At 62.7% G+C, this 24,578-nt stretch overlaps 1 protein-coding gene across 1 annotated transcript; it reads left to right on the top strand.

The window, feature by feature from the left end:
• The first annotated feature begins 2,634 nt into the window (after window positions 1–2,634).
• S1PR2 (sphingosine-1-phosphate receptor 2) lies at window positions 2,635–12,830 on the top strand. Its single transcript, XM_048831478.2, has 2 exons — window positions 2,635–2,831; window positions 9,808–12,830. The coding sequence occupies exon 2, from the start codon at window positions 9,905–9,907 to the stop codon at window positions 10,946–10,948; it is 1,044 nt and encodes a 347-aa protein (XP_048687435.2). The 5' UTR covers window positions 2,635–2,831; window positions 9,808–9,904; the 3' UTR covers window positions 10,949–12,830.
• Window positions 12,831–24,578: the final 11,748 nt, after the last annotated feature.

The following is a 24,578-nucleotide window of genomic DNA, read 5'->3' on the forward strand; positions in this document are numbered from 1 at the left end:
GCCGGGCACGCAGGGGGGCTGCACCGAGACACCAGGCCGGCCCCACATAAGCTCCGGTGCTCCCTGGGTGCGGGCTGCACACGGCTGAGGACTCGGAGGAGCCTCCATGTCTGGGAAATACCCCCCCTCCCCAGCCCCCATATCCAGCAACCACCTGGAGACCTGAGGGGCTGGCTCCTGGGCCATCTCGCATCCCACTGAAGCTGGGGAAGGGGACTGGGGTCCCTGCCCCACTGCATGCACTGGAGGGGGGCTACTTAGCCCTGCCCTGACTGCACCCCCACAGCCTGTCCCCTGTGTGTGCTCACTTGCTCCCTTGTGTCTCACCCTAATGCAGAGCTGCTCTGTGTCTGTCCTGGCCAAGGCCTCTGCCCCCAGGGTTCCCACTGTGCCTGGCGCTCGGGGGCAGGAGACATCCCTGGCGCTTGCCAAAGGGGTGCTGGGTAAATGCGCTGGCTCTGTTCTGGGCACTGCCCTTCACTCCTGCCTAGAGCAGAGGCGGGGTGGCACCAGGGTTAGCGCCCTTGCCTGGGACCTGAGCGAGCTCCTCCCCCTGCCTCACGGGATCTCCCAGCTGCCCAGTGGGGCGAACAGCCTCAGTACAGGGGGACGGATGGATGGATGGGAAAGGGCAGCTCTGGATTATTACAGCCGGGCCCCTGGCGCAAGGTGCTGCATGTATCTCTGTGATGAGTAGACGGTCCCGGGCTGTTCACAGCACACAGAGAAAGGAGAGATCTCCATGCTCAGGCTGGGAGGTTGCAGCGTAACACAACTTTAGTGCTTTGAATTCAGAACAAGGACGCGCGAGAACCCAGGCCAGAGAGAGAAAAAACAGGCTGCTCCACGCCCCCACCTAGCTGTAGGCAGCCTGACTGCTCCACAGCCCCGTAGCCTGCAAGGAGGGCCAGCAACCCCACTCTCCCCCCAAAAAAGCGATAGCGGGTAATTGCAGCACGGTCCAGGGTGGCACCCTAGGTCCCTGCCCTGGAGAACCTGCAATTGGCTGCTGAAGGCAGGATACTGGCACCAGGCATCTAGATCCTGCCAGGTGCACACAAGTACGGCTGCCAACAGCACGCCGGTGCCATGGCACCTTTCGCACCAGGGCAGCGGGGAATCACCCCACAGCCCCAGCCTCTCTCATTGGGGGGTCCCCCGGTGTCGCTGCATCCCTGACCACATCCCCTCCCCCTGCCGGGCACCTGGCCAGTCTGTCATTGCCTCCAAGGGAGAATTTGCCTCTGTATTTCCTGTGAGGCTCCTCTCTCCATCCCCCTTCTGACAGCTGGGCAGCAGGGTCCGGGGTTGTGTGCTCCCCCACACGTCCTGGCCCGGGGAAGGTTGGCCCCTGGGGGAGAGGGGCCCCTGGGAGGGGGAAGGGCAGGGTCACTGGAGAAAGGGGGGATGCTGGTGTCCTGGGGGGGAGGAGTGGTCCTGGTGGGTGCGGAGGGGTCCTTCCCAGAGCTGCCAGGGTTTTGCATACTATGCAAATCATGGAATGAGGCTGTTTGTATATATTTGGGTAATTTAAGCTGCGGGCGGGGGGGTTGGGGGGGGGACAACACTGGAGCATGTTGGTGGTGTGGGGAGGGGGGCAGACCAGGAATGTTGGGGGGCTACTGGGGATTGGGTGCTGGGGACCCTAGTACAGCAGGGGAACCTGGGTGGCAGGTTAGGTGGGTGCAGGTGTTTCTGGGGGGTCACAGTGTGTCTGAGGGGTTGGCTAGAGCTGGAGAGTATGGGGCCCCAGGAGGGGGTCGGTGGGTGCTGGGGTGTCTGGGGGGGTCGGTGGGTGCAGGAGGGGGTCGGTGGGTGCTGGGGTGTCTGGGGGGTCGGTGGGTGCAGGAGGGGTTGGGGTGCTGGGGTGTCTGGGGGGTCGGTGGGTGCAGGAGAGGTTGGGGTGCTGGGGTGTCTGGGGGGGTCGGTGGGTGCAGGAGGGGTTGGGGTGCTGGAGTGTCTGGGGGGTCGGTGGGTGCAGGAGAGGTTGGGGTGCTGGGGTGTCTGGGGGGTCGGTGGGTGCAGGAGAGTTTGAGGTGCTGGGGTGTCTGGGGGGTCGGTGGGTGCAGGAGGGGTTGGGGTGCTGGAGTGTCTGGGGGGTCGGTGGGTGCAGGAGAGGTTGGGGTGCTGGGGGGTCTGGGGGGTCGGTGGGTGCAGGAGGGGTTGGGGTGCTGGGGTGTCTGGGGGGTCGGTGGGTGCAGGAGAGGTTGGGGTGCTGGGGTGTCTGGGGGGTCGGTGGGTGCAGGAGGGGTTGGGGTGCTGGGGTGTCTGGGGGGTCGGTGGGTGCAGGAGGGGTTGGGGTGCTGGGGTGTCTGGGGGGGTCGGTGGGTGCAGGAGGGGTTGGGGTGTCTGGGGGGTCGGTGGGTGCTGGAAGGGGGTCGGTGGGTGCAGGAGGGGTCGGGAGGTGCTGGAAGGGGGGCGCTGGGGTCCTTGGGGGGCAGCCTGGCGTAGCTGGTTGCAGGGCTGCGGAGAGATCCTGGGCCGATCTCGGCCGGCCCGATTTTGGCAGCCCCGCCCCGCCCCGCCCGACGAGCGGCCGAGCCCCGCGCAGGGCAGGGCAGGGCAGGGCAGGGTTCGCCCCGCTGCGCGCACCGGGGGCCGGGGCCGGGGCCGGAGCCGGGCGCGGAGCCGGGTGCCCCGAGGCCCGGCCGGGCGGGGGGTGCTGGGGGGCCGGGCCAGGCTCGGCTCCTCCCGCCGGGGGCGCAGCCACAGCCCGCGGGAACGGGGGTGACGAATCGCTCCGGCTGCGCCTTGGCCACGTCTCCGCGGCGCGGCCGGCGGGAGGGACCCGGGCTGGAGCCGGAGCCGGAGCCGGAGCCGGGCGCCCCAGCGTGAGTAGCCGGGCGGGGAGCGGCCGGAGCCGGGCGCGCTCCGGGGCTGGGGGTCCGCGGCGGGGCGGGGCGCGCTGCCGGGGGGCCTGTGGGGCTGGACCCGCAGCAGCCGCCCCGGGCTCCGCCTGCCCCCTCCGGGGAACCCCTGTCGGAGACCCGCTCCGGAGGGGACATGGCTCCCCAGGCTGGGGGGCGGGCTGGCTGGCTCGGAGGGGAATGGGGTGGGGACGCCCCAGGCTGGGGGGGCCTTTCCCCCCAGCAGGATCTGGAGAATCGTAGCCCAAAGTTGTACCCGTCTAGCCATTTGCTTGGCGCTGGGCGAAGCAACTTTGCAGGGTCTCAACCCCTGGTTCCTCTGGGGCAGTTGCCCACAACCCCCCCCCCCCCATTTTCCCGTGGCCATTCCTGCAGCAGGGAGGCTGGGGACTGAACAGCCCCCTCCTTCCCCCCCCCCCCCGTGTATTTCCAGGTCAGGGGGTGGGACTGTACCAGTTTTCCCAAACCCACAGGGCCCATGGGCCTTACTGCTGGTCAGGGGGCTGCCAACATCCCCCATCAACACCTGGCAGGAGCTCCCATCACTGAAGCCACACCCGCCATCCCCATGTCATGCCAACCCCCGGTGGGGCAGGGCTCTGGGGAGGCTGAGAACACAGGTGAGCCCCTCCTGGTCCAGCAGCTAGGCTCCCCCTCCACCCCCTGCCCTTCTCCTGGAAGTGCCCCCTCTTGGCCTCAGCCCCCCCCCCCAAGCAGAGCCCTCTCCCCACCGGGACCCGGAGCAGGCCGAGGCCTTGGGGAAGGAACTGGAGCTGCAACCCTTAGAGGAGGAGCTGCTCACAGGCCAGTCCTGGGGCTCCCACCAGGCTCCTTCCCAGGGAGTGCCATTGTACCCCCAGGGCTGCCCCGGCAGAGCTGCTCGCAGGGCACTGGGGTCCGGCATGGAGAGCCCCCTCCATGCGGACCTCGGTGCAGGGGGAATGGCTGGGCTGGTGCCTTATGCCGGGGGGCAGGAGAACTGGCAGAGAGGAATCTGAAACCTTGACTGGCTCAGGGGAGTGGGGGCAGTGAGTCTGTGGCAGAGACAGGAAAAGAACCCAGGAGCCCTGGCTTCCAGCCCCCTCTGCTCTAACCACTCGACCTCCCTCCTTCATGGTTCAGCTTTAGCACAGGGCATTGGAAAGTGCAGCTGTAGTGTTACCTGGTTCAGGGTTTGGTTCTGAGTCATCTCTGTCCTGCGGTAGACCAGGCCATGCAACCCCCCGCCCCCCCCGAGCCATATCCTGCCCGTGGGGGCGAAGTGCTTCTCAGCATCCGCTGCAGCCCAGACTGAGATTGATGGTGCCTGTTGATAGCGGGGGGTTTCTGGTGCTGTGCAGCCGGGTTCCGGGCATAGAAACTCTGGGAAACACGTGTTGCTTCTGGGGCCCCCACTGTGCCAGGTCTGGCTGAACCGGAGGAGCTAAAGGGGACGGGGGTAAACCGGCGAGACTTTCTGGGTCCCACCTGCTGGGCTGTTGAGGAGGATGAAAGTCTTGGGGAAGGAGAACGTCCAATTGGAGCAGTGGGACATGATCCCTAGGTGGGAGGTGGTGGTGTCCTCTCGCACCAAGGACACCCCTCTGGCAAGCCATGGAGATAGTTTATGTGCAGAGCTGGGGAGGAGCCAGTGGTCGTGGTACACGTAGGGGTCAGTGACCTAGGGAAGGCCAGGAGAGAGGTCCTGGAGGCCTTTTGGGAAAGGAGGAGCCTAAACAGGCAGGATGGGTTCCACCTAAACCGAAACCGAACCAGATTGGTGGCCTGGAAAATGAAAAAGGTTGTGGAGGAGTTTTTAAGCGAAGCTGGGGGAGAGCCGATGGGCGCAGAGGAGCACACGGTTGGGACAGAGCCATCCCATAGGGGAGGGTTTCTTGAAGGGGATTCTCTATTTCCTAGTACCGAGGAGAGGATAGAAGTTGATGAAGTGCAGGTAAGGAGGAGAAGAGAAACAGTCAAATGAAAACGAGTCCCAGTCGGTTACATCCCGTGAAGGCAGATGCCTTTAGTTAGACTTCTAGCACTTGTACACAAGCGTCTATCAAATGTGTCAATATTCCGGCATCACAGACTCTCGGTGGAACAATGATAATCAGTGGGACATGGGAACACCAGGGTGCCAATAGATAGGAATGACAGAGCAGGCTTATTGTCTAGTTGGCAGCCGCTATCAAGCGGAGTGCCCCAGGGGTCGGTCCTGGGGTTGGTTTTGTTCAACATCTTTATTAATGATCTGGAGGATGGGATGGATTGCACCCTCAGCAAGTTCACGGATGACACTAAGCTGGTGGGAGAGGTAGATACGCTGGAGGGTAGGGATAGGGTCCAGAGTGACCTAGGGAAATTAGAGGATTGGGCCAAAAGAAATCTGAGGAGGTTCAACAAGGACAAGTGCGGAGTCCTGCACTTAGGACGGAAGAATCCCATGCACCGCTACAGGCTGGGGACCGACCAGCTAAGCGGCAGTTCTGCGGAAAAGGACCTAGGGGTGACAGTGGACGAGAAGCTGGATATGAGTCAGCAGTGTGCCCTCGTTGCCAAGAAGGCTAACGGCATATTGGGCTGTATTAGTAGGGGCATTGCCAGCAGATCGAGGGACGTGATCGTTCCCCTCTATTCGACATTGGTGAGGCCGCATCTGGAGTATTGCATCCAGTTTTAGGCCCCCACCACACAAGGGATGTGGACAAATTAGAGTGAGTCCAGCGGAGGGCAATGAAAATGACTATGGGCTGGGGAGCATGACTTACGAGGAGAGGCTGAGGGAACTGGGCTTGTTTAGCCTGCAGAAGAGAAGAATGAGGGGGGATTTGATAGCAGCCTCCAACTACCTGAAGGGGGGTTCCAAAGAGGATGGCTCTAGACTGTTCTCAGTGGTACCAGATGACAGAACGAGGAGTAATGGTCTCAAGTTGCAGTGGGGGAGGTTTAGGTTGGATATTAGGAAAAATTTTTTCACGAGGAGGGTGGTGAAGCACTGGAATGCGTTACCTAGGGAGGTGGTGGAATCTCCTTCCTTAGAGGTTTTTAAGCTCAGGCTTGACAAAGCCCTGGCTGGGATGATTTAGTTGGGGTTGGTCATGCTTTGAGCAGGGGGTTGCACTAGATGACCTCCTGAGGTCCCTTCCAACCCTAATCTTCTGTGATTCTCTGTGTGGCTCTATATGTGAGCGAAAGCATACAGTCAAATATAGTAAAAATCTTAAATGAATCTAACGGTACCATAGAAAATTGCCTGCTTGAATAATAAGAGTCTAGCAGCAGGAATGTACTTCTGACCCCCGACCAGCATGGCCACGGTGATTGTGAAACAGCAGGGAGAGCAGAGAGGCTACAGAAATAGAAAACTCAGTAATAATGAGGGATTGCAACTATCCCCATATGGACTGGGAACGTCACCTCAGGATGGGATACAGAGATAAAATTTCTAGACCCCATTAATGGCTGCTTCTTGGAGGGGCAATTCTTGTTTTAGTCTTAAGTGGCGAACAGGATCTGGTCCAAGAGGTGAACGTAGCTGAACGGCTCAGTCATAGCAGCCATGATGAATTAAATTTAACATCCTTGCAGTGGGGGAAATACCAAAACAACCCACTGAAGTAGCATTTGACTTCAAAAAGGGGAACTACACATATTTGAAGACACCTGTTAAAAGGAACAGTCCCAAGAGTGAAATGCCTGCAAGCTGCATGGAAACGTCTGAAAATCACCATAATAGAGGCTCAAATGAGCGAGATACAGCCCAAATAAATGCCACCGTGGCTAAACAGCAGAGTAAGAGAGGTGGTTCGAGGTAAAGAGGTGCCCTTTAAAAAGGGGAAGTCAAATCCTACCGAGGAAAATAGAAAGGAGCGTGGCCTCGGGCCCGTCAGCGAGTGCCCAGCTACAATCAGCCAGGCCAAAAAAGAATTTGAAGAGCAACTAGCAAAAGACACAGAAACTGACAGCAAATTTTTTTAAGTGCATCATCAGCAGGAAGCCGCCAAACAGTCAGTGGGGCCCCTGGACGACCGAGGTGCTGAAGGAGCCCTCGAGGAAGCCAGGGCTGTTGCAGAGAAGCGACATGAATTCTTTGCATGGGTCTTCACTGCAGAGGATGTAAGGGAGACTCTCACATCTCAGCCATTCTGGATCTGAGGACCTGGCCCAGACTGAGGTGTCAGTAGAGGAGGTTTTGAAACAACTTGATACGTTAAATAGTAATAAGTCACCAGGACCAGATGCATTCGCCCAGGAGTTCTGAGGGAACTCCAGTGTGAAACTGCCGAGCTACTAACAATGGTGTGTCACCTCTGGCTTAAATCCGCCTCTGGACCAGGTGCCTGGAGGGGAGCTAATGTGATGCGGATTTGTAAAAAAAGGCTCCGGGGCAATCCTGGCAATTCCAGGCTGGTAAGTCTGACTTCGGTACCAAGCCAATTGGTTGAAACTACAGCAAAGAACCAAATTATGAGGCATAGAGATGAACTCGGTATGTTGGGAAAGAGTTAAGACAGGAAGTCAGGCCTTACCAATCTATTAGAGTTCTTGGAGGGGGTCAACAAATGCGGACAAGGGGGATCCAGTGGATACAGTGTACTTAGATTTTCAGAAAGCCTTTGACAAGGTCCCTCACCAAAGGCTCATAAGCAAAGTCAGCTGTCACGGGATAAGAGGGAAGGCCCTCTCATGGATCAGTAACTGGTTAAAAGACAGGAAACAAAGAGTAGGAATAAGTGGTCAGTTTTCACGGTGGAGAGAGGTAAATAGTGGTGTCCCCCAGGGGTCTGTACTGGGACCAGGGCTGTTCAACATATTCATAAATGATCTGGAAAAAGGAGTAAACAGTGAGTTGGCAAAGTTTGCAGATGATACAAAATTACTCAAGATAGTTAAGTCCAAAGCAGACTGTGAAGAACTACAAAAGGGATCTCACAAAACGGGGTGACTGGTAGATGAGATTCAGGCCTGATAAAAACAACGAGGGGTCCTTGTGGCACCTTAGAGACTAACGAATTTATTTGGGCATAAGCTTTCATGAGCTATAACCCACTTGATCAGATGCATGGAGTGGAACATACAGTAGGCAGGTATAAATACACAGCACATGAAAAGATGGAAGTTGCCTTACCAAGTGGGGGGTCAGTTCTAATGAGGCCAATTCAATTAGGGTGCATGTGACCTATTTCCAACAGTTGACAAGAAGGGGTGAATATCAACAGAGGGAAGATTACTTTTTGTAGTGCTAACAAGGCGAATTCAATCATGGAATTGAATTGCACTTGAAAAAGTAATTTTCCCTCTGACTGGGACTATTCAGCTTGGAACAGAGAGAACTAAGGGGGGATCTGAGAGAGGTCTATAAAATTATGAATGGGGTGGAGAAAGTGAAGAAGGAAGTGTTGTTTACCCTTCTCGTAACAAAAGAACCAGGAGTCACCCAATGAAATTAATAATCAGCAGGTTTAAAACAAACAAAATGAAGTATTTCTTCACACAATGCAGTCAACCTGTGGAACTCACTGCCAGGGGATGTTGTGAAGGCCAAAAGTATAACTGGGTTCAAAAAAGTATTAACTACATTCCTGGAGGAAAGGTCCATCAATGGCTTTTAGCCAGGATGGACAGGGATGCAACTCCATGCTCTGGGTGTCCCTAGCTTCTGTTTGCCAAAAGCCGGGACTGGATGACATGGGATGGGATACTCTATAATTGCTCTGTTCTGTTCATTCCCTCTGGGGCACCTGGCACCGGCACTGCCCAGAGACAGGACACTGGGCTAGATGGACCATTGCTCTGACCCAATCTCGCTGTTTTTATGGGCTCTGCCCAGACCCCAGCCGAGATCTGGGCCCCATTGTGCCGGGTGTGCACAGACCCACAGGGAGAGACGACCCCCTGCCCTGAAGAGCTCACACTCTAAGTAGATGGGAGGAGGGGAAGAGGTCCAGAGAGGGGCAGGGACCCCCCCAAGGTCAATAGCGGATCTGGGACTAGAACCCAGGTGTCCTGACTCTCAGCCCATCCCCCCTCCCCTGCCAGATGGAAAGGCTCCTCCCCTCACTGGGGTCACCAGCCCAGCTCTGGTGCAGGGGATGTGATGCTGGTTGACCCCAGCTGAGAGCCTGGCCCCTTACTGAAAGGGAGCAGCGGGGCGTCACTGTGACGGGGGGGGGCAGCTCTACCATGGCCCCCCCTCCCCACTCGTGCATGGCTGCTGCAGCTGCCTGGGGCTGGCAGGAGGCGGGGCTGAGTGTAGGGAGTGCAGAGCTGGCTGCCAGATGTGTGCTGGACGGGGCGTCCCTGCTCAGGGGGACGGCACCCGCCCTGGGACAGGAAGCTCCGGTAGCAAAGGCAAACAGGCGTCCCCCGGGGGCGACGGGACAGTCGTTCCGGTCCCAGCCGAATGCCTGGCCTCAGTGCCGGGATGGCAGTGCCGCTTGCGGGAAGATGCACCATGGCTGGGGGGAGAATGTGCCTGGTCCCTCGCGAGCCAGCCGGGCCACTGCCCGGCAGTCGGAGAACTGGGAGGGGTGAGGGTGAAACGAAGGTGGAATGCACTGTACGTGGGGGAAGGAAACTCATGCTACCCAGTGGGCTGTTAACCTGCAGGACTCACCTCCGCAGGGTGACGTTCCTTGGGCGAGGGACTCCGTGAGTTTGGACAGGTGAGGTGTTCCCTGTGCCCTCCGCCCCCTTTCCGCGGCTGGCGCCCAGCTGGGGCGTGGAGCTGTCGGCAGCGCAGGACGGATGGACGGAGGAGGGAGATGGAAAGAGATTGGGGGAGACGGACGGGGAGGAGGCGGCATGCCGGAGGGCAGGATGGCTGGCTGGCTGGAGGACAGCCAGCGGGGGGTCAGTCCCTCCCCTGTTCTTGCTCTTACTGCGCCGCTCATTGTCTCGGAGCCGCTTTGCCCCCCACCCCAGTCAGCGCTGACGCCGTCTCTGCCTTTGCCTCCAGGTGCACCCGCCCCCAGTGACGATGCCACGGCCTGCGCCCCGTGACGCCGAGCTCCGGGGCCGGGCCGCGCTGTGACCGGGGCGGCCCACGGGCAGCCATGGGGAGCATCTACAAGGATTACTTCAACCCGCTGAAGATCCGGGAGCATTACAACTACACCAAGGGGCTGACCGAGAGCCAGCTGACCCCGGGGCGCCACCCCGTCTCCGTCGCCATTGTCGTCCTGTGCTGCCTGATCGTGCTGGAGAACCTGCTCGTGCTGCTCTCCGTCTACCGCAACAAGAAGTTCCACTCGGCCATGTTCATCTTCATCGGCAACTTGGCCTTCTCCGACCTGCTGGCCGGCCTGGCCTTCATGGCCAACGTCCTGCTCTCGGGGCGCTACACCTTCTTGCTGACGCCGGTCCAGTGGTTCGTGCGGGAGGGCACGGCCTTTGCCACCCTGGCGGCCTCGGTCCTCAGCCTGTTGGCTATCGCCATTGAGCGGCACGTGGCCATCACCAAGGTGAAGCTGTACGGCAGCGACAAGAACTGCCGCATGGTGCTGCTGATCGGGGCCTGCTGGGTGATCTCGGTGGCCATCGGGGGCCTGCCCATCATGGGCTGGAACTGCATGGGGCAGCTGGAGGACTGCTCCACCGTCCTGCCCCTCTACTCCAAGCGCTACATCCTCTTCGTGGTCACCGTCTTCACCGCCATCCTGCTCTCCATCGTGGTGCTGTACGGCCACATCTACTGCATCGTCCACTCCAGCCACGCCGAGATCGCCGGCACGCAGACCCTGGCCCTGCTCAAGACAGTCACCATTGTGCTGGGGGCCTTCATCATCTGCTGGCTGCCAGCCTTCATCATCCTCCTGCTGGACACCTCGTGCGCCATCAAGGCTTGCCCCGTCCTCTACAAGGCGGACTATTTCTTCAGCTTCGCCGCCCTCAACTCGGCCATCAACCCCGTGATCTACACGCTGCGCAGCAAGGACATGCGCAAGGAGTTCCTGCGGGTTCTCTGCTGCTGGGGCGGGGCAGGGCGCGGCAAGCCGGCCAAGCGCTGCATGGTGCCACTCCGCAGCTCCAGCTCCCTGGAGCACGGCACCCAGAAGCAAGAGCTGCCCATCCTGCGGGAATGCACCACCTCGGTGTGAGGCGCTGCAGAGCCGGCTGATCGGTACGACGGGAGCCGGCCTGGAGCCGGCCGTCCCACGGGCCGTGGGAGGCTGCAGAGCGTGGCTCTGCCGGGGCAAGGGGGGCGGGGACTCTCCGGTTACTGGCAATCTGGTTCGCGTGATGCCGTCTTCCTGAGCGCCACCCACTCCTGCCGGGATCCCGCTTGCTCCCAGCACGGCCTCACCCAAGCCGCACGCCCACGCTCACCCGGCGCGCGCCCGGGGGCTGGGCGGAGGCTGCCTGGGTCCACGCCCGCTGGCCCAGGGGCCTTTCCGGCGGCTGCCCTGCCCTGCTGGGAGCTCAGCTCCGCCCTGGTCTGCCTGTGGGGTGGAACTGTCACCTGCCCTGCTGGGGAGGAAGCCCTGGGGCGGGAGGAGGGGTTTGCTGCCCTGAGCCCGGCGTGGTGGGGGGGGGTCTGTGCACAGTCAGGACCAAAGCCTCACTGCACATATTTTCCCTGGCCAGCTGGCAGCATCGGGGCACCAGGTACCCCCGGCATGGCGCCCAGCCCTGTGTGGCGAGCAGTCGCTGTCATGGGCAGGATGAACTGGGGTCCTGCTGCAGCGCTGTCCCCGATGCTCCTCTCCCCCCTGGGACGTGCAATTGAAACCCGTTGGGGCGGCCTCGCCCGCCGACCTGGGGGTGGGATGGGCTCTTGCAGGGGCCAGGAGCGCTGCTGGGCTGTCCATCGGCCCCTCCCCATCTGTGTCTCCCCCTCCCTGCAATCTGTGGGCCTTTCCGTCCCTGGCTGCCTCTCTGTCCCTCCGTCCAGCCCAGACCTCGCTTCGACAACAGGGTCTGTTTGCTGGTTGTCTTCAGGTCTGTGTAGCTGTCTGTCCGTCCCTACAGTACCTAGCCGTCCGCCTGCCTGTCTGTCTGGGGTCCCCTAGGGCCCCGCTCGCCGCAGCCTCAGAGCCCCCAGCTGCAGTCGGACCAGGCTGGGTGGGGAGCGGGGCAAGAACCCTCCAGGGCCCACGCCTGGTTAGAGCGAGTGTGTAGAGTGTGTGTGTGTGTGTGTCTGTCTGTGTTGTGTGGGTGGGGGGGGTGTGTGCGTGTGGTGGGGGGGTGTAGCTCTCACGTGCCCCCCGCTAGGCCTGGCCCAGGTCTCTGCTCCGCCTGGCTCTGGCAGCCCAGGGGCACAGACCTCTCCTGGCTTGGGGCTTCGCTGGGTGCCCTCGGCGGGGGCCGCTGGGCGGGCGGGCAGGCAGGCATATCCCCGGCCTGACTGGGAGAATGAATCACGGCCCGATGTGCAGCAACGTGCCCGTGAGGCGCGGGGGTGTGGGGTTGTTTTGTGAATGAGAATGGAAGGCGGGCGTGGGAACGTCAGCCCTACCCAGCACGTGGGGCGGGGGGGGGTTAAGGTTTTTAAAATAACCCGCTGCCCCCGCCCTGTCCCGGGCACAACCTGCGCCCCCGGCCCCCTCCGGACGTGGTGCCGGCAGGGACCTGGCCAGTGGGTCTGGGGTGTGCGTCCTTGTGTCCCGGCGTGTCCCCAGGGCTGCTGGAACCGTTTGTGCAGTGGGGGGCTGAGAGCCAGTGAAGTGATCGAAACCGCTGCAAGCCAGGGGTTGCAGGGCTCCCCCCCCATTCCAGCACCTCTGCCTTCCGCTTTCACACCTGTCTGTCCGCTTCTCCGGCCTCGGGGTGCTCTGGCCGAGGGGGAGGCCCAGTGTCACGTGAGTGCGGGGTCGGGACCTGGTTCTTTAGTGCGCACGCAGCGCCGTTGGGGTGGGGGGCAGGGAGGACGCACCCCGTCCCTGGCAAACACTACAGGAGCCCCCAGGTCTGGGCCGCGCGAGCCACCTCTGGACAAATGGCCCTTGGCACCAATGGGATTAAAAGTTTGCTTCTGTAGTGGCCACTTGTCCGTGTGATTCCTCCTCCCACCCCGGCCACGTCATTGCCCCCTGCGCCTGCTGCCCACACGCGCTGTGGGGTCCGGTGCTCTGAACCCACCCCCGGGCCGTGAGAGCAGCACCCTGGGGTGGGGAGTGTTCATGGGGATCAAGGAGAGGTGTCGCATTGTAGAACCAGGACCCAAAGGGTGGGGGGAAGGAGGCCCCGGGGGGAGGGGGGTCCTGGGGCAGACGGTCGGGGGCAGGGATTGGTTCTGGGGGCAGCAGGGTGTTGGGGGGAGTCCATGGTATTGGGGGGGCAGGGCCCGGGGATGAGTGGGAGGTTGGCTGGCAGGGGCCGCCCATGGCGCGGGGGAATCGGGAACCTGTGGTCAGGCCACTTCCCCTCCCACTTTGTTTCGGGGCTGACAGATGCTGTTCTGCTTTCCATGGGATCTAGTCTCAACCCCCCAGGCTGCTGCAGCGAGTTGGGGGGACAGGCTGGGCCCCAAATCCCCTCATGTCAGAAGCCAGGGCTGGGCTAGCAGGGGCTGCGGGTCAGGAGTGAGGGGCACCGGCAGAGCTGCGGGGGGGTGGGGGGGCAGGGCTGGGCTAGCAGGGGCTGCAGGGCTGGGCTAGCAGGGGCTGCGGGTCGGGAGTGAGGGGCACCGGCAGAGCTGCGGGGGGGTGGGGGGCAGGGCTGGGCTAGCAGGGGCTGCAGGGCTGGGCTAGCAGGGGCTGCGGGTCGGGAGTGAGGGGCACTGGCAGAGCTGCGGGGGGGTGGGGGGGCAGGGCTGGGCTAGCAGGGGCTGCGGGTCGGGAGTGAGGGGCACCGGCAGAGCTGCGGGGGGAGCCCAGGGCTGGGAGAGCAGGGGCTGCAGGTCGGGGCTGGGGGGCTCGTGTTAAGTTGCCCCTTTGGCCGCAGTGAGTTTCCAAATAGCGCCCGTGGCTGGAGCCGGCTGAGCCCCTGTCGCTCTGGGTTTCCCGGGGCTCCGGGCAGGGCAGGTTTTCCAGGCCCGGGGCCGGCTCAGCACTTGGCCTGCTCTGGCCTGTCCCGCTCTCATGGCTCCTTTCGCTGCGCCGACTGGTGGGAGGGGTGGCTGCGTTGCTGGGGCCGTGACCGGGCCGGCTGGGGCTGCTGGCTCCGAGTCCATCCTCTGCTTTCTCAGAACAGGACGTTTCAGACGGAGCATCGCTTCCTGTTGATGCCTCGGGGACCCGCTGGGCAAGGAGCGAGGCAGGGGGAGGTGCAGCTGGGCCGATGGACTCAGCGTCTGCACCCGCTTCCCGGGGCTCTGCATGGCCCCCGGCCCCCTCTGCTCCAGGAACGGCAGCCCGGGCTTCCCCGGCTGGCCCTGCCCCAGAGCTGCTCTCCTCACCCCCGAGTCGCTCCCTCTGCCCTGGGAAAACACCTCCACCCATCCTGTAGCGCTAGCAGGAGGCTGGGGGCGCCTGGCCAGAGAGGAAAGGGGTATGGGCAGGGCTGGGGGCCCTAGCTGGAGAGGGAGGGGGGCATGGGACAGGGCTCGGGGTGTTAGCGAGGCCAGCCGGGCTCAGCAATTGCTGATGTCTTACGTCGTCTTCTCTCTATGAACAGCCCCCTGCCCCCCTCCCTGGGCCCACGTCGGCTCCTGCCAGGAATTGTGCGGAGCTCCGTGTTTTCCACGCCCCGGGAAGGCTCCGTGGAGCAGCTGGGGCAGGGGAAGGCAGGATTCGCGCTGCTGGCTCCACCCTCACTCCTGCTGGGGCGAAGCAGGATTCAAGCCCCTGGGGGTCTCATGCTCCCCCTGCCCCCCCCAAGTCCATCAGCGCCTGATTTACCCAAGACAGGGCTCAGGGAGACGGTGCCTATGGGGCTGGGGTTGTGACCTGGAGGGAGGGACCCCGGGAGCTGCTGGCCAGGAACGGGGGCTCGCAGGACTGGGTGGGGGGAAAGCCAGCGGCTCAGATCCCCGGACACCCCTAGCGTGGCGCAAAGAATCAGCCCCTCAAGCCTCCTGGCCTCACTTGCAAGCATCTCTCTGGGGAAGGGGAGTCTCCGGCCCCTGTTGCTGGCAGCCCCGGGATGGATTTGGCCCAGGGTGCGAGATGCTGGCACCCTGTCTGGGGGAGGGGGGTGTATGGGAGATGGGGCCGGGGCCCCGGGACCGAGGGTCTTTGCTGTCAGTGACAGGAGCCGGGCCCCGGGACCGAGGGAAGGTATCTGCAGGGCTTTACCCGGCCCTGGTGTGTCGGCTGCATTAGAGCCCCCGGGGCTGGTGGGTTCCTCCGGCACTGGGGTGGGGGGTGTCACCCTGCTCAGGGCGTCTCTAACCCCCGCCCCCACTCCTAATGCTGCCCTGGCAAGGGGGTCCGGCGTTGCCTCTGCTCGCAGCCAGGCTGCGCCCCCTTGCCCTCAGGACTCTGCTCCCCACCGAAGCCCAGGGCCCTCGCAGCCCGTGGCGGGGTGGGGGGTCAGTTGGAGCCATCAGGGGCCTGGTGCCAGCAGTTCAGAGCCGGGTGCAGCTTGTCCCCGGCCAGGCCACTGGCCGTGGTTCACACCCTGGCTTCGCACAAGGGACTGGTGGGGGGGCATTTCCATGGGTGCTGTGCACCAGACGGGCCGGGTAGCAGGGAGCCGGGCCCCCAGGGCAGAGGGTCTTTGCTGTCAGCTGGGTCTGCAGGGGCTGGGGGGCTCTGGGGCTGGAGCTGCGACTTCTCCTGCTGCTTTCGTTTCCTCCCAGACTCGCTCCCCAGCCATGGCGTGGCCCAGGGCCCCATGTGCCGAGTGACAGAAACAAGTGGAAAACCCCCCCCCACCACCACCAGCCGGTCTCCGGTTCTGGGTGAGCATTGGCGGCTCCAGCCCCAGGCAGCAGGACAGTTGGACCTTGCCAGGTAGCAAGGGGGTGACAGCCTGGCTTGGGGCTGGCCCTTGGGGGTGGGGGGCAAGCAGGCAGGCAGGTGCCAGCCTGGCTGGGAGTGGCCCTTGGGGGTGGGGCAGAGCCAGGGGAAAAGCAGAGGCTCAGGGAAGCCGCGGACGTGCGTCCTTGCTCCATCTGCCTGCTTTCCCGGGGCTGGGGGACAGCACTGCCTGGAGCCCTGCGAGGAGGCGCTGGCCCTGCCCGTGGCCCTGGGAATGGCTTTCAGTGGGGTTGGGGTCTCGGCTGCTCTCAGCGTCCTGACGCTGAACTTTAAATAGCCGCAGGCAGGGCCCTGCTTCCCCTGGCAGGGTCCCCAGCAGCTGCCGGCCTTCGGTGGGGGGCCCAGGCGGGTCTGGCTCCAGACCCGCCTGGGCCCTGCCTGCTCCAGCCTGGGGACGGCCGGGGACGCCGCCCCCGCGTGGGCGTTCGAGCGGCGTTGCCAGCGTGCCCAGCACCCGAGGCCGCTTCTGCCGGCAAATGTGGCCCGTTAGCCCCGGCCACCCTCCTCAGTCTGGTCAGCAGCTGAACCCTGCTGGCAAAAGGCTGGTTCCCCTCCTCGGTTAGAGCCAAGCGTGTGCCAGCCGCCGTCAGGGAAAGGCCGGAGGGTTTTGTCGTTGTGTGAAAGCAGCCCAAGGGTGAGATCAGGGCCACGTCATGGCGGGCGCTGCACAGACCCCACCCGTGGCCAGGCCCCCGCGGGGCCGGGCGCTGCCCAACACACAGGGCGAGATGCTCCCTGTTCCAAAGACCTCCCAGTGTGAATGAAGAAAGGGTGCAGGGGAAAGAAAGGGTGCAGTGTGAATGAAGAAAGGGTGCAGAGAGGGACAGGGCCGTGGCAGAGCTCTGACTAGAGAACCAGGTGTCCTGACTCCACCCCAGGGCCCTCCCCACTAGCCCATGCCTCCGGTCGGGAAAGGGCTGTTCCAGCGGGTGGGGTCAGCCCCTGCCAGCGCAGCCTGGTGCTGACTCACAGCAGCGGAGACCCTGGCCCCGCGAGCGTTTCCCTCCGGGGGGTGGCAGGACGCGGACCCCCTCGGGGGGGGGTCCCCTGCAGCAAGAGGGAAGCACGCTGAGTGCCTTGGTCACACGGAGTGCAACCCGCCGATGCTACTGAGCCAGCATCCTTCCTGTCTGTGCTGGGGATATTGCGGTGATCCTGATCAGCGTGGGCGGGGGGCGGGGAGCGATCCCTGCCGGGGGCATTAATAACACGCAGAACACGCTTCCCCCGGCTCCTCGCCCTTGGGGAGCTGAAATCCTGGCTCTGGCCCAAGTGTCCCTGAGCTCACGAGGGTTCAGCAAAGCACCAAGGCCCAGGGGCTGCGAAAACCTGGGGTCCGTGTCACGGCAGGAGCTGGGCACTTCGGCAGCTGGGAGCTGTTCTAAAATGGCCCCTCCCTGGGGGGCTCTGCCCTGGGCCCCATTTCCCGGGGTTCAGTTCCCACACGCTCACTCGCCCCAGCGACAGCAAATGGCTCAGCCAGAGAGGAGGTGACAGCGCGGTCCCCACGCTGTGGCAGGAGCCTGCAGCGTGGTGCATTTCCTGTTTTCTGCATGGCTGACTGATCTGGGTCCCTCTTTTCTGGGCCTGTGCAGTGCCTCACATCTCACAGCTGGGCCGCGGCAGGGCCACCCGGGAGCCAGCGCCTGGCGAGACAGACAGTGAAACTCACTGGAGGGCCTGCACTCCCGCTATGAGTCGACGCGTGGGCCCGGGGCAGTCTGCTGCGTGGGGTTTGGGTATGACTCCAGCGGTTAAAGAATTCTCTTTTTAAAACCTGCTATGAACAGTTAATAAAGCTTTTAAGCTGCACGCCAGAGGATCTGCTGGTCTGAACTCTCCTCGACCCATTTACACCAGACCTGGAGCCTCACCGCCGGTCCGGCTCTCGGCCCTTCCCTGTCCTTGCCCGGGGCTGCCGGGTGATTTGGATTTTTTGTTTTATTCAACCCCGAGTCAAACACAAACTGGGCTCGTTCCACTAGAAGAGGGAACAGCCTGGTGTCTGCCTGGGACACGGAGCGTCTCCTTCACTGCCCTGTCTGTCCAGCCCCCAGAGCAGGGGCTCACGGTCACGGCTGTGAGGGCTGCATTCCAGCTCTGGCTGCGGGGCAGGGCATACGCTGAACTTCCATCATCCTCCCTCGCTGCTGCTGGGTTCTGACAGGGAGAACAGACAAGGACGCTTTCAGGCCAGGGTTAGCAGAGGACCTGAGGGGTTCCTTGATTTTCGGTCTCTAGTTCTCTCGGGGCCACCTTTACTCAGGTTTTTCTGCACCTCACACTGCAGAGCACCCCCCGTCCCAGGGCCTCAATGCAGGTGCCTAACTCACCTAAGTTCTTTGTAAACCCCACCAGGCGCCTAGCTGCATCTTCAGGCACCTGCTCCCCTTTGCACATCTAGCCCTCTGGCCCCTTCGTGAGCCCCCCTTCCCTCCCCCGGGACGTGCAGAAAGTGCAGTTCGGGGACAGCCAGGCAGGCGTCGTTATTCCTGCCCAGTTTGATCCTCCAGCCCGTGGGGCAGGGCTCTCTCCCAGCCCCTGAAATCAGGGCTGCAGGGTGCGTGGGCCCAGCAGAACAGCCTTCATCCCCACACCCCGCAACCACATCCGGGAGGGTCCCCAGAAGGAGTGCAAAGCAATTCCTCCCGCCCACACCCCCGCCAGCTCCTGCTGGGCCGGAGAGGGAAGTGGTCGGGGCCTCTTGCTCTGTCAAAGTGCAGCTGGCTGGAGTCTGGACTCGTTTAATAGCGGGAGGCCTTCGCAATGCACCCCTCCCCCCCAGTGTCTTAATTTAAACAGCCGTCACCCCACCCCCCCACCCCTGCTGCAGTCAGCACACAGCTCCAGGAAATTAAAAACCACTCCGCATTCCAGCTCTTGCCACTCATCTCCTGCGCCTGGTCAATGTCCTGAACCTCCCCCCAGAGCGCAGGGCGGGTTTGGGGTGCGCAGCTGGTGGTGCCCGGGTCTCGGAAGGGCGTGGAAATCAGGCCCTGTGAGGGCGAAGTGGGTTGGGAGCCTGGAAAAGGAGTCACCCCAAAGCGCCAGGAACTTGGAAACACAGATCTCGAATCTGCAGGCCAGACTCCCCGGGAGGCCACCGGGCAGACGGTCCTGGCTGCTTTCCTTACTTGAGACTGGCTTTTTGAGCTAATGGGAGAGAAGCAGCTGAATGGAAGGCCAAGCTGTGATGGCGGGGGCTGGGGAAGGGACCAGCTGTTGGAAGAGCAGATGGGACCATGGGCAGGGAACGAGAACCAGGGCATGGAGGAGGGGGTTTGCAAACCCTGGGTTCTGGCTTCTCACTCTCTTCCTCTGCGTTCCTGGATCCGGCCAGGACAAGGCATGGAGCTCCCAGAATAGCCTGAGAAAGGCTATTCTTGGGGCTTGGGCCCGGCACCCCAGGGAAGCAGGAAGTTCTGGGACTCCTGTGGGAAAGGTTGTTCTAATGAGACCTCTTGCTCCAAATCGGAACCCACAGGGTCAAATTCATCCCAGATCCAGCTCCAGAGTGTGACAGACCTGGGGCTGAGTCACCCTGGGAGGAGGTGGCTCTGAACCACCTTTGTGCTCCCTGTGTCCTGACACCACACCGGGGCCTGGTGTCAGAGCAGCCTTGGGGCTGCTCTAACTTACACTCGGCCCTGGGGAGCAGACAATGACCAGGTCCCCCCACCATCACACTTCATAGCCCCTTTGTGCAATCCGCCGTGGGCTTACAGCATGTGTAGACACATTGCAGCATAGACAAACCGCGGGGAAGGAGTGATGCTCCCTGCGCCCTGGCCAGCTCGGGAGAAGTACGTTGTCCCTGATGTGGACACTGGCCTGTGGGATTGTTCTGAAATCCTGCTGCTCTGACGCACCCCTTGACTTACTGCCTCCCACTGCTGCCTTTTCGGATCCTCCCCCAGTTCCCCAGTCATTCCATCCCTCGCGCCCACATGCAGATTCTGACTGGAAATTACTCATGGCCCTTGCGAGCAGCTGCAGACACGAGTGGTGTGTGTGTGATGCCAGGGTCACGAGGCTGGCTGTGGAAAGTTGGGCAGGCAGGGCCCTTGGGAAGGCTGCTAGCCCAGCCCCCAGCGCTGAGGCAGGGCCAAGTTACACCTAGCCCAGCCCTTGCCAGGCATTTGGCCACCTGCTCTTAAACCCACTGGTGACGGGGATCCCACAACCGCCCCGGGGAGCCTGGCCCACAGCGTCACCACCCTGAGCGTTGGATCATTTCCCCGGATCTCTAACGAACCCTCCCCGGCTGCAGACGGAGCCCCGGACTCCTTGTCCTGCCCCAGTGGCCCTGGAGAACAGACCCTCTCCCTGCCCCAGCCCTGCGCGTGTGAGGCCAGTTCTCAGGGCCCCCCCAGGTTTCTCCTCTCCGGACCGAACAGGCCCGGGGTTTGTAACGTTCCTCGCATGCGGGTTGGCCGAACCTTCGCTCAGTCCGGCCGCTCTCCTCCGGGCGCTCTCCAGCGTGTGTTAGAATCACAACACATTGAGATACAAGGCCAGAGCCAACAGCCGTAACGTCACCTACCCAAACGACACACCCACACAGACAGCATCCTCATACCCAGCAACTCACAACCGCTTCATAGACCCCGCCCTGGACCTCCTTTGTACAAGATTTGGTGCAACTACAGGACCTTGGTTGCAACAATGATCTATACGGTCCCAGTTCATGTCAATAACGTCACACCCTTCCCACGTGCAGGACTCTGCACTGGTCTTTATTGAATTTCAGCTTGTTGATCTCAGACCAATTCTCCAGTTTGTCACGGTCGTTTTGAATCCCAAACCTGCCTCCCGAGTGCTCCCAGCCCCTCCCACCCGGGTGTCATCCGCCCATTTCTAAGCGCGCTCTGCACTCTGCGTCGTTAATGAACATATTGGACAGTCCCAGACCCAGGACTGACCCGTGCAGGCCCCTGCTGGATACATCCCCCTGTTTGACAGGGCCCTGTTGAGAACTGCTCCTTGAGAACGTCACACGGGACAGTGTCAGATCCAGATTGTTCCCGTCTGCTGCTCCCCGCTGTCTGCTAGGCCAGGAACCCTGCCCACGGCTAGACCCACTCCCCTCCGTAGTGCAGCCATGTCACGCCAGGGCCAGCCGCACCCTGTGGAGTCCCCGGCAAGCGACTGGCCATGTGGTAAGACAGCGAGGCCTCTGATTAACCCTCCGAGAGCGGAGCGTGGCCCTTTGAGCTCGCTGGGCTAAGATCACTCGCTCCCTGGACTCCGGGGGCAGAGCGAGCACTGCGATGAGGGAGAAGAGCTGCTCCCCTCAAAGCGTAACGGGCCGTGTCTGCGGCCAGCCTGGGCTCTGGTCGGTAATAACCCCCTGAAGTCAACGGGGCGGTTTGTGGGGCAGAGGAGGGCGGCTGGCCGAAGAAGGGCCCTGCACTGAGACCTGGCCACTTCTGGGGTGGAGCACGGCCACTGAAGAGCGCGCCGTGCTGCAGTGGGGGAGGCGGTGACATTTTGCCTGGAGATGCTTGGGCAAAACCTTGACTCTTGAGCAAAAAAACCAAAGCAGGAGCTTGGTTCGAAGGCGTCTCCCAGAGGCCCAGGCATGCTCCAGGGCGTGACCCAGCCTCTAGCTATCCGGGGTCAGGAGGGAACCTCTCCAAGAGGCAGCTTATCCCATGGCTGCCTCCTGCAGGGCTTCACGCCCCTGCCTCGGAAGCAGCCGGTGCTGCCCCTGCCAGCGATGGGACGCGGGGCTAGATGGGCCCGGACGGTCCCGCCCTTGGAGCGCCCGGTGTCGGCATGCGCATGGCTCTCCCCTCGAGAAGGATGAAAACTTGAGCCCCAGAGACACCCCCCCCGCCCCCCCGCGGAGCAGCCGCTGACGGCAACATGGAGCCACAGCCCCCAGGGCGGCCCCGGCACGGTCCCTGCAGGGCGCCCACATCTGGGGCCCTAAGGACGGGGATGGGGCGCGAGCCCCCAGCCGCGGGAACTCAGGCGCTAGTGAACGCAGAGCGCCACCTGCTGGATGCCAGGGAGCACGGCGCCAGGGCCCGTCCCTCGTGCAAACCTCATGCTGGCACAAGGATGCGCCCACCCCTCATACACCCCAGGCCCATGCCCCCCCCCCCCCCGGCAGGTTTGTCGGGGGGGGACGACGGACGTTACTTGCTCTCCCTAGTGGCATCGCGCGTCGCCCCCCTCCATCTGTTCGCCGCGATGCCCCCAGCCTTCGGGAATTGCGGAGGATCGTGGACAACGAATGTCTCCCCCTCCACCGGGACCATCACAACAGCCCTCGCCACCGCCAGGAGCCGCAGGAGCCCTTCCGGACACGGGCGTTTCACCTTCCACCCGGCGGATGCTGGGAAAGCCAAGTGGCGTTCACAAGAAGTTGCAAATCAACCCCTCGTGAAAGGCCCCACGCACAGGATCCCCGGGTTCCATCTCCCACTAATCTCGGCCCTGAACCGCAGCCGCGCGAGCCGTGCCGGATGCGGACGCTTGCTGCACGGAGACAACATCGGAGACTCCCCAGTGTGCAGCTGCGGCCGCGGAGCACAGAGTGACTCAGCGCCGGGGTCACAAATACGCAGGAGGCGTCCCAGGGCTTCTCTCCGCGGCTCCAGACGCGGGTCCCTGGCTGCGCAACCCCAGGGCAAGATTAGCTGCTGCTCCCCGCTACGTCCGCCACACGAAGAAGAAGGAGAAGAAGAGGAAGGAGGGTCTGGGCCTCCGTTTCTCCGGGCTTCCAGTCCTACAGCCCGTCCCGGGGTTCAGGTAGCTTGGGGTCTTTCCCAGCTCCAGACGGGTCCAGGTCAGGTCTCTCTGGTTCCCCGCCTCCACCATGGCTGGGGTGCAGGGCTGCCACCTCTGAGGCGCAAAAGAAACAGGACATCCAGGATGGTCCTGGGGCCATAAAATTGTCCAGCCCGCTGTGTGCATTGAGCACCCGGGCAGATTCCTCAACAAAGGGACGCTGCTGGGGAAACCTGGCCGGGTGGCAGCTCCTGGTGGCACAGCCCCTGCGTAGCGGAGCCAGGGCCTTTCCTTCACCCCAGGTTCAAGCCCAGAAATGCTCTCGCTGTGAAGAGGCAGATCCCCGCTCTCAGCATCCTGCTCTGCTCCTGGGGCACTTCGTACAGCCCTCAGCCTCTCCCCAGCTCCACACCAGCCTCCGCCATCCTAGCCCAGGACTCTGTGGTCACAACACCCCCACCCAGCACCTCCTGCCCCCACCCGCTGCACCTTATGGATCTGATCTGGGGCTCATGGGTCCCCTCTTAGTCAGCTGTGCTGGGGTGACACCTGCCACCAGTCCCTCCTGGGACATCAGACCCCCTCCGGAAAGGACTGAGCAGGGCCGTGGGTCTGCGCCCCAGGAACTGGCCTCTAGGGCTTTGTCCAGAGAGAGCCACGTGTAACCATGGCTGCGAAATGTGGCTGTGTTGGAGCCGGGGGCTGTTATCTTTGCCTGTGCGGACAGGAAAAGAAAAATGTTCAAATACATCTGGCCTGACCCTCAGCTACCCCATTCCTGGTCTTCGGGCAGGGCTGCGGGGGCTGTGAGGCCCTGCCTTAGTGTTAGTTAGAGCAGCCACAGGGCTGCTCTAACACACGCTCTGCCCCCGTGGCCCTTGGGAGGCAGAGAATGGCCACAGAACAGTGGGCTCGGGCCATGCCCCTCATTCAGCCCCTACACCAGGGGCTGGGAGCAGGCCCTTTCTGCCAGCTTCACACCGGCCATGCAGGGGGACCCTTACGGGGTGGTTTGGCCATGCTGAGGCCCCTGTTACGCGGCTGGAGTAGCCTGAAGGGGCCTGAGTGTTGCTACGAGCAGGGGCCATGCCAGGTAACCCTGGGAGGGTTGTGCCCCCGTAACATGGTTCTTGTGCCAAGCTAGTGCCCTGAGGGTGACCTCCGTCCTGGGCAGGCCCCCATAGCCCTCCTGACGGCAGGAGGCCTAGGCATCACGTCCGGCCCAGCTTAGGCCTCAGAACGAAGCCGACTGAGCCCTTCGTTTTCCCTGCAGCCGGCCCAGGTCGTGACGCTCGCCTCCCCGCTGCGCGATGCGTCCGTCAGGGTGCGCCCTGGTCTAAACACAGCAGGTGTCCCAGGAATGCCTCTGCCCTGCCACCAGAGCCAGCCTCTGCCCTAGCTCCGAGGGGCGGGCCGGGGCTGGGGGCTTGTGTCTGCAGCTGGCTCCTGCCCTTGGCGGGCACTGCCTGGGGGGGAACGGGGAGGATGTGCTGGATACAATTGGCCCCTGCTGGGCCTGCGGCCGGTGAAAGCAGCCCGGCTGCTGGCTTTGCCCGCCTAGGGGCGCGCCTGGGATTTGGCACCCGCGGCTTGTGTGTCCTGTGATGGAGCTTGTGCTGGGGGACACCGAGGGCTCAGCCCCAGCCCCAGGGTTCGGGGAATTCCACCCCGGCCCCAGAAACCTGCCATCAGTTCGCAGCTTGTGGGAGTGAGTGTGGGCGACCACGAGTCTATCTAAGGGACTTGTATGTGTGTGCGCGTCTGGCGGTGCGTGGGTGAGTGTCACTCTGTGTCACGGTGTGCGCGCGTGTCTGGCGGTGCGTGTGTGTGTCCGTGTGCGAGCGTCACTCTGTGTCCCGGTGTGCGCGTGTGTCTGGCAGCGCGTGTGCGAGCGTCACTCTGTGTCACGGTGTGTGCGCGTGTCTGGCGGTGCGCGTGTGCGTCCGTGTGTGAGTATCACTCTGTGTCACGGTGTGTGGACGCATGCCCGTGTGTCTGGCGGCGCGTGTGCGAGCGTCACTCTGTGTCCCGGTGTGCGCGGGTGTCTGGCGGTGTGTGTCTGGCGGTGTGTGTCTGGCGGTGCGTGTGCGAGCGTCACTCTGTGTCACGGTGTGCGCGGGTGTCTGGC

The sequence above is a fragment of the Caretta caretta genome, chromosome 20, assembly GCF_965140235.1.
Source record: "Caretta caretta isolate rCarCar2 chromosome 20, rCarCar1.hap1, whole genome shotgun sequence".
Taxonomy (NCBI): Eukaryota; Metazoa; Chordata; order Testudines; family Cheloniidae; genus Caretta; species Caretta caretta.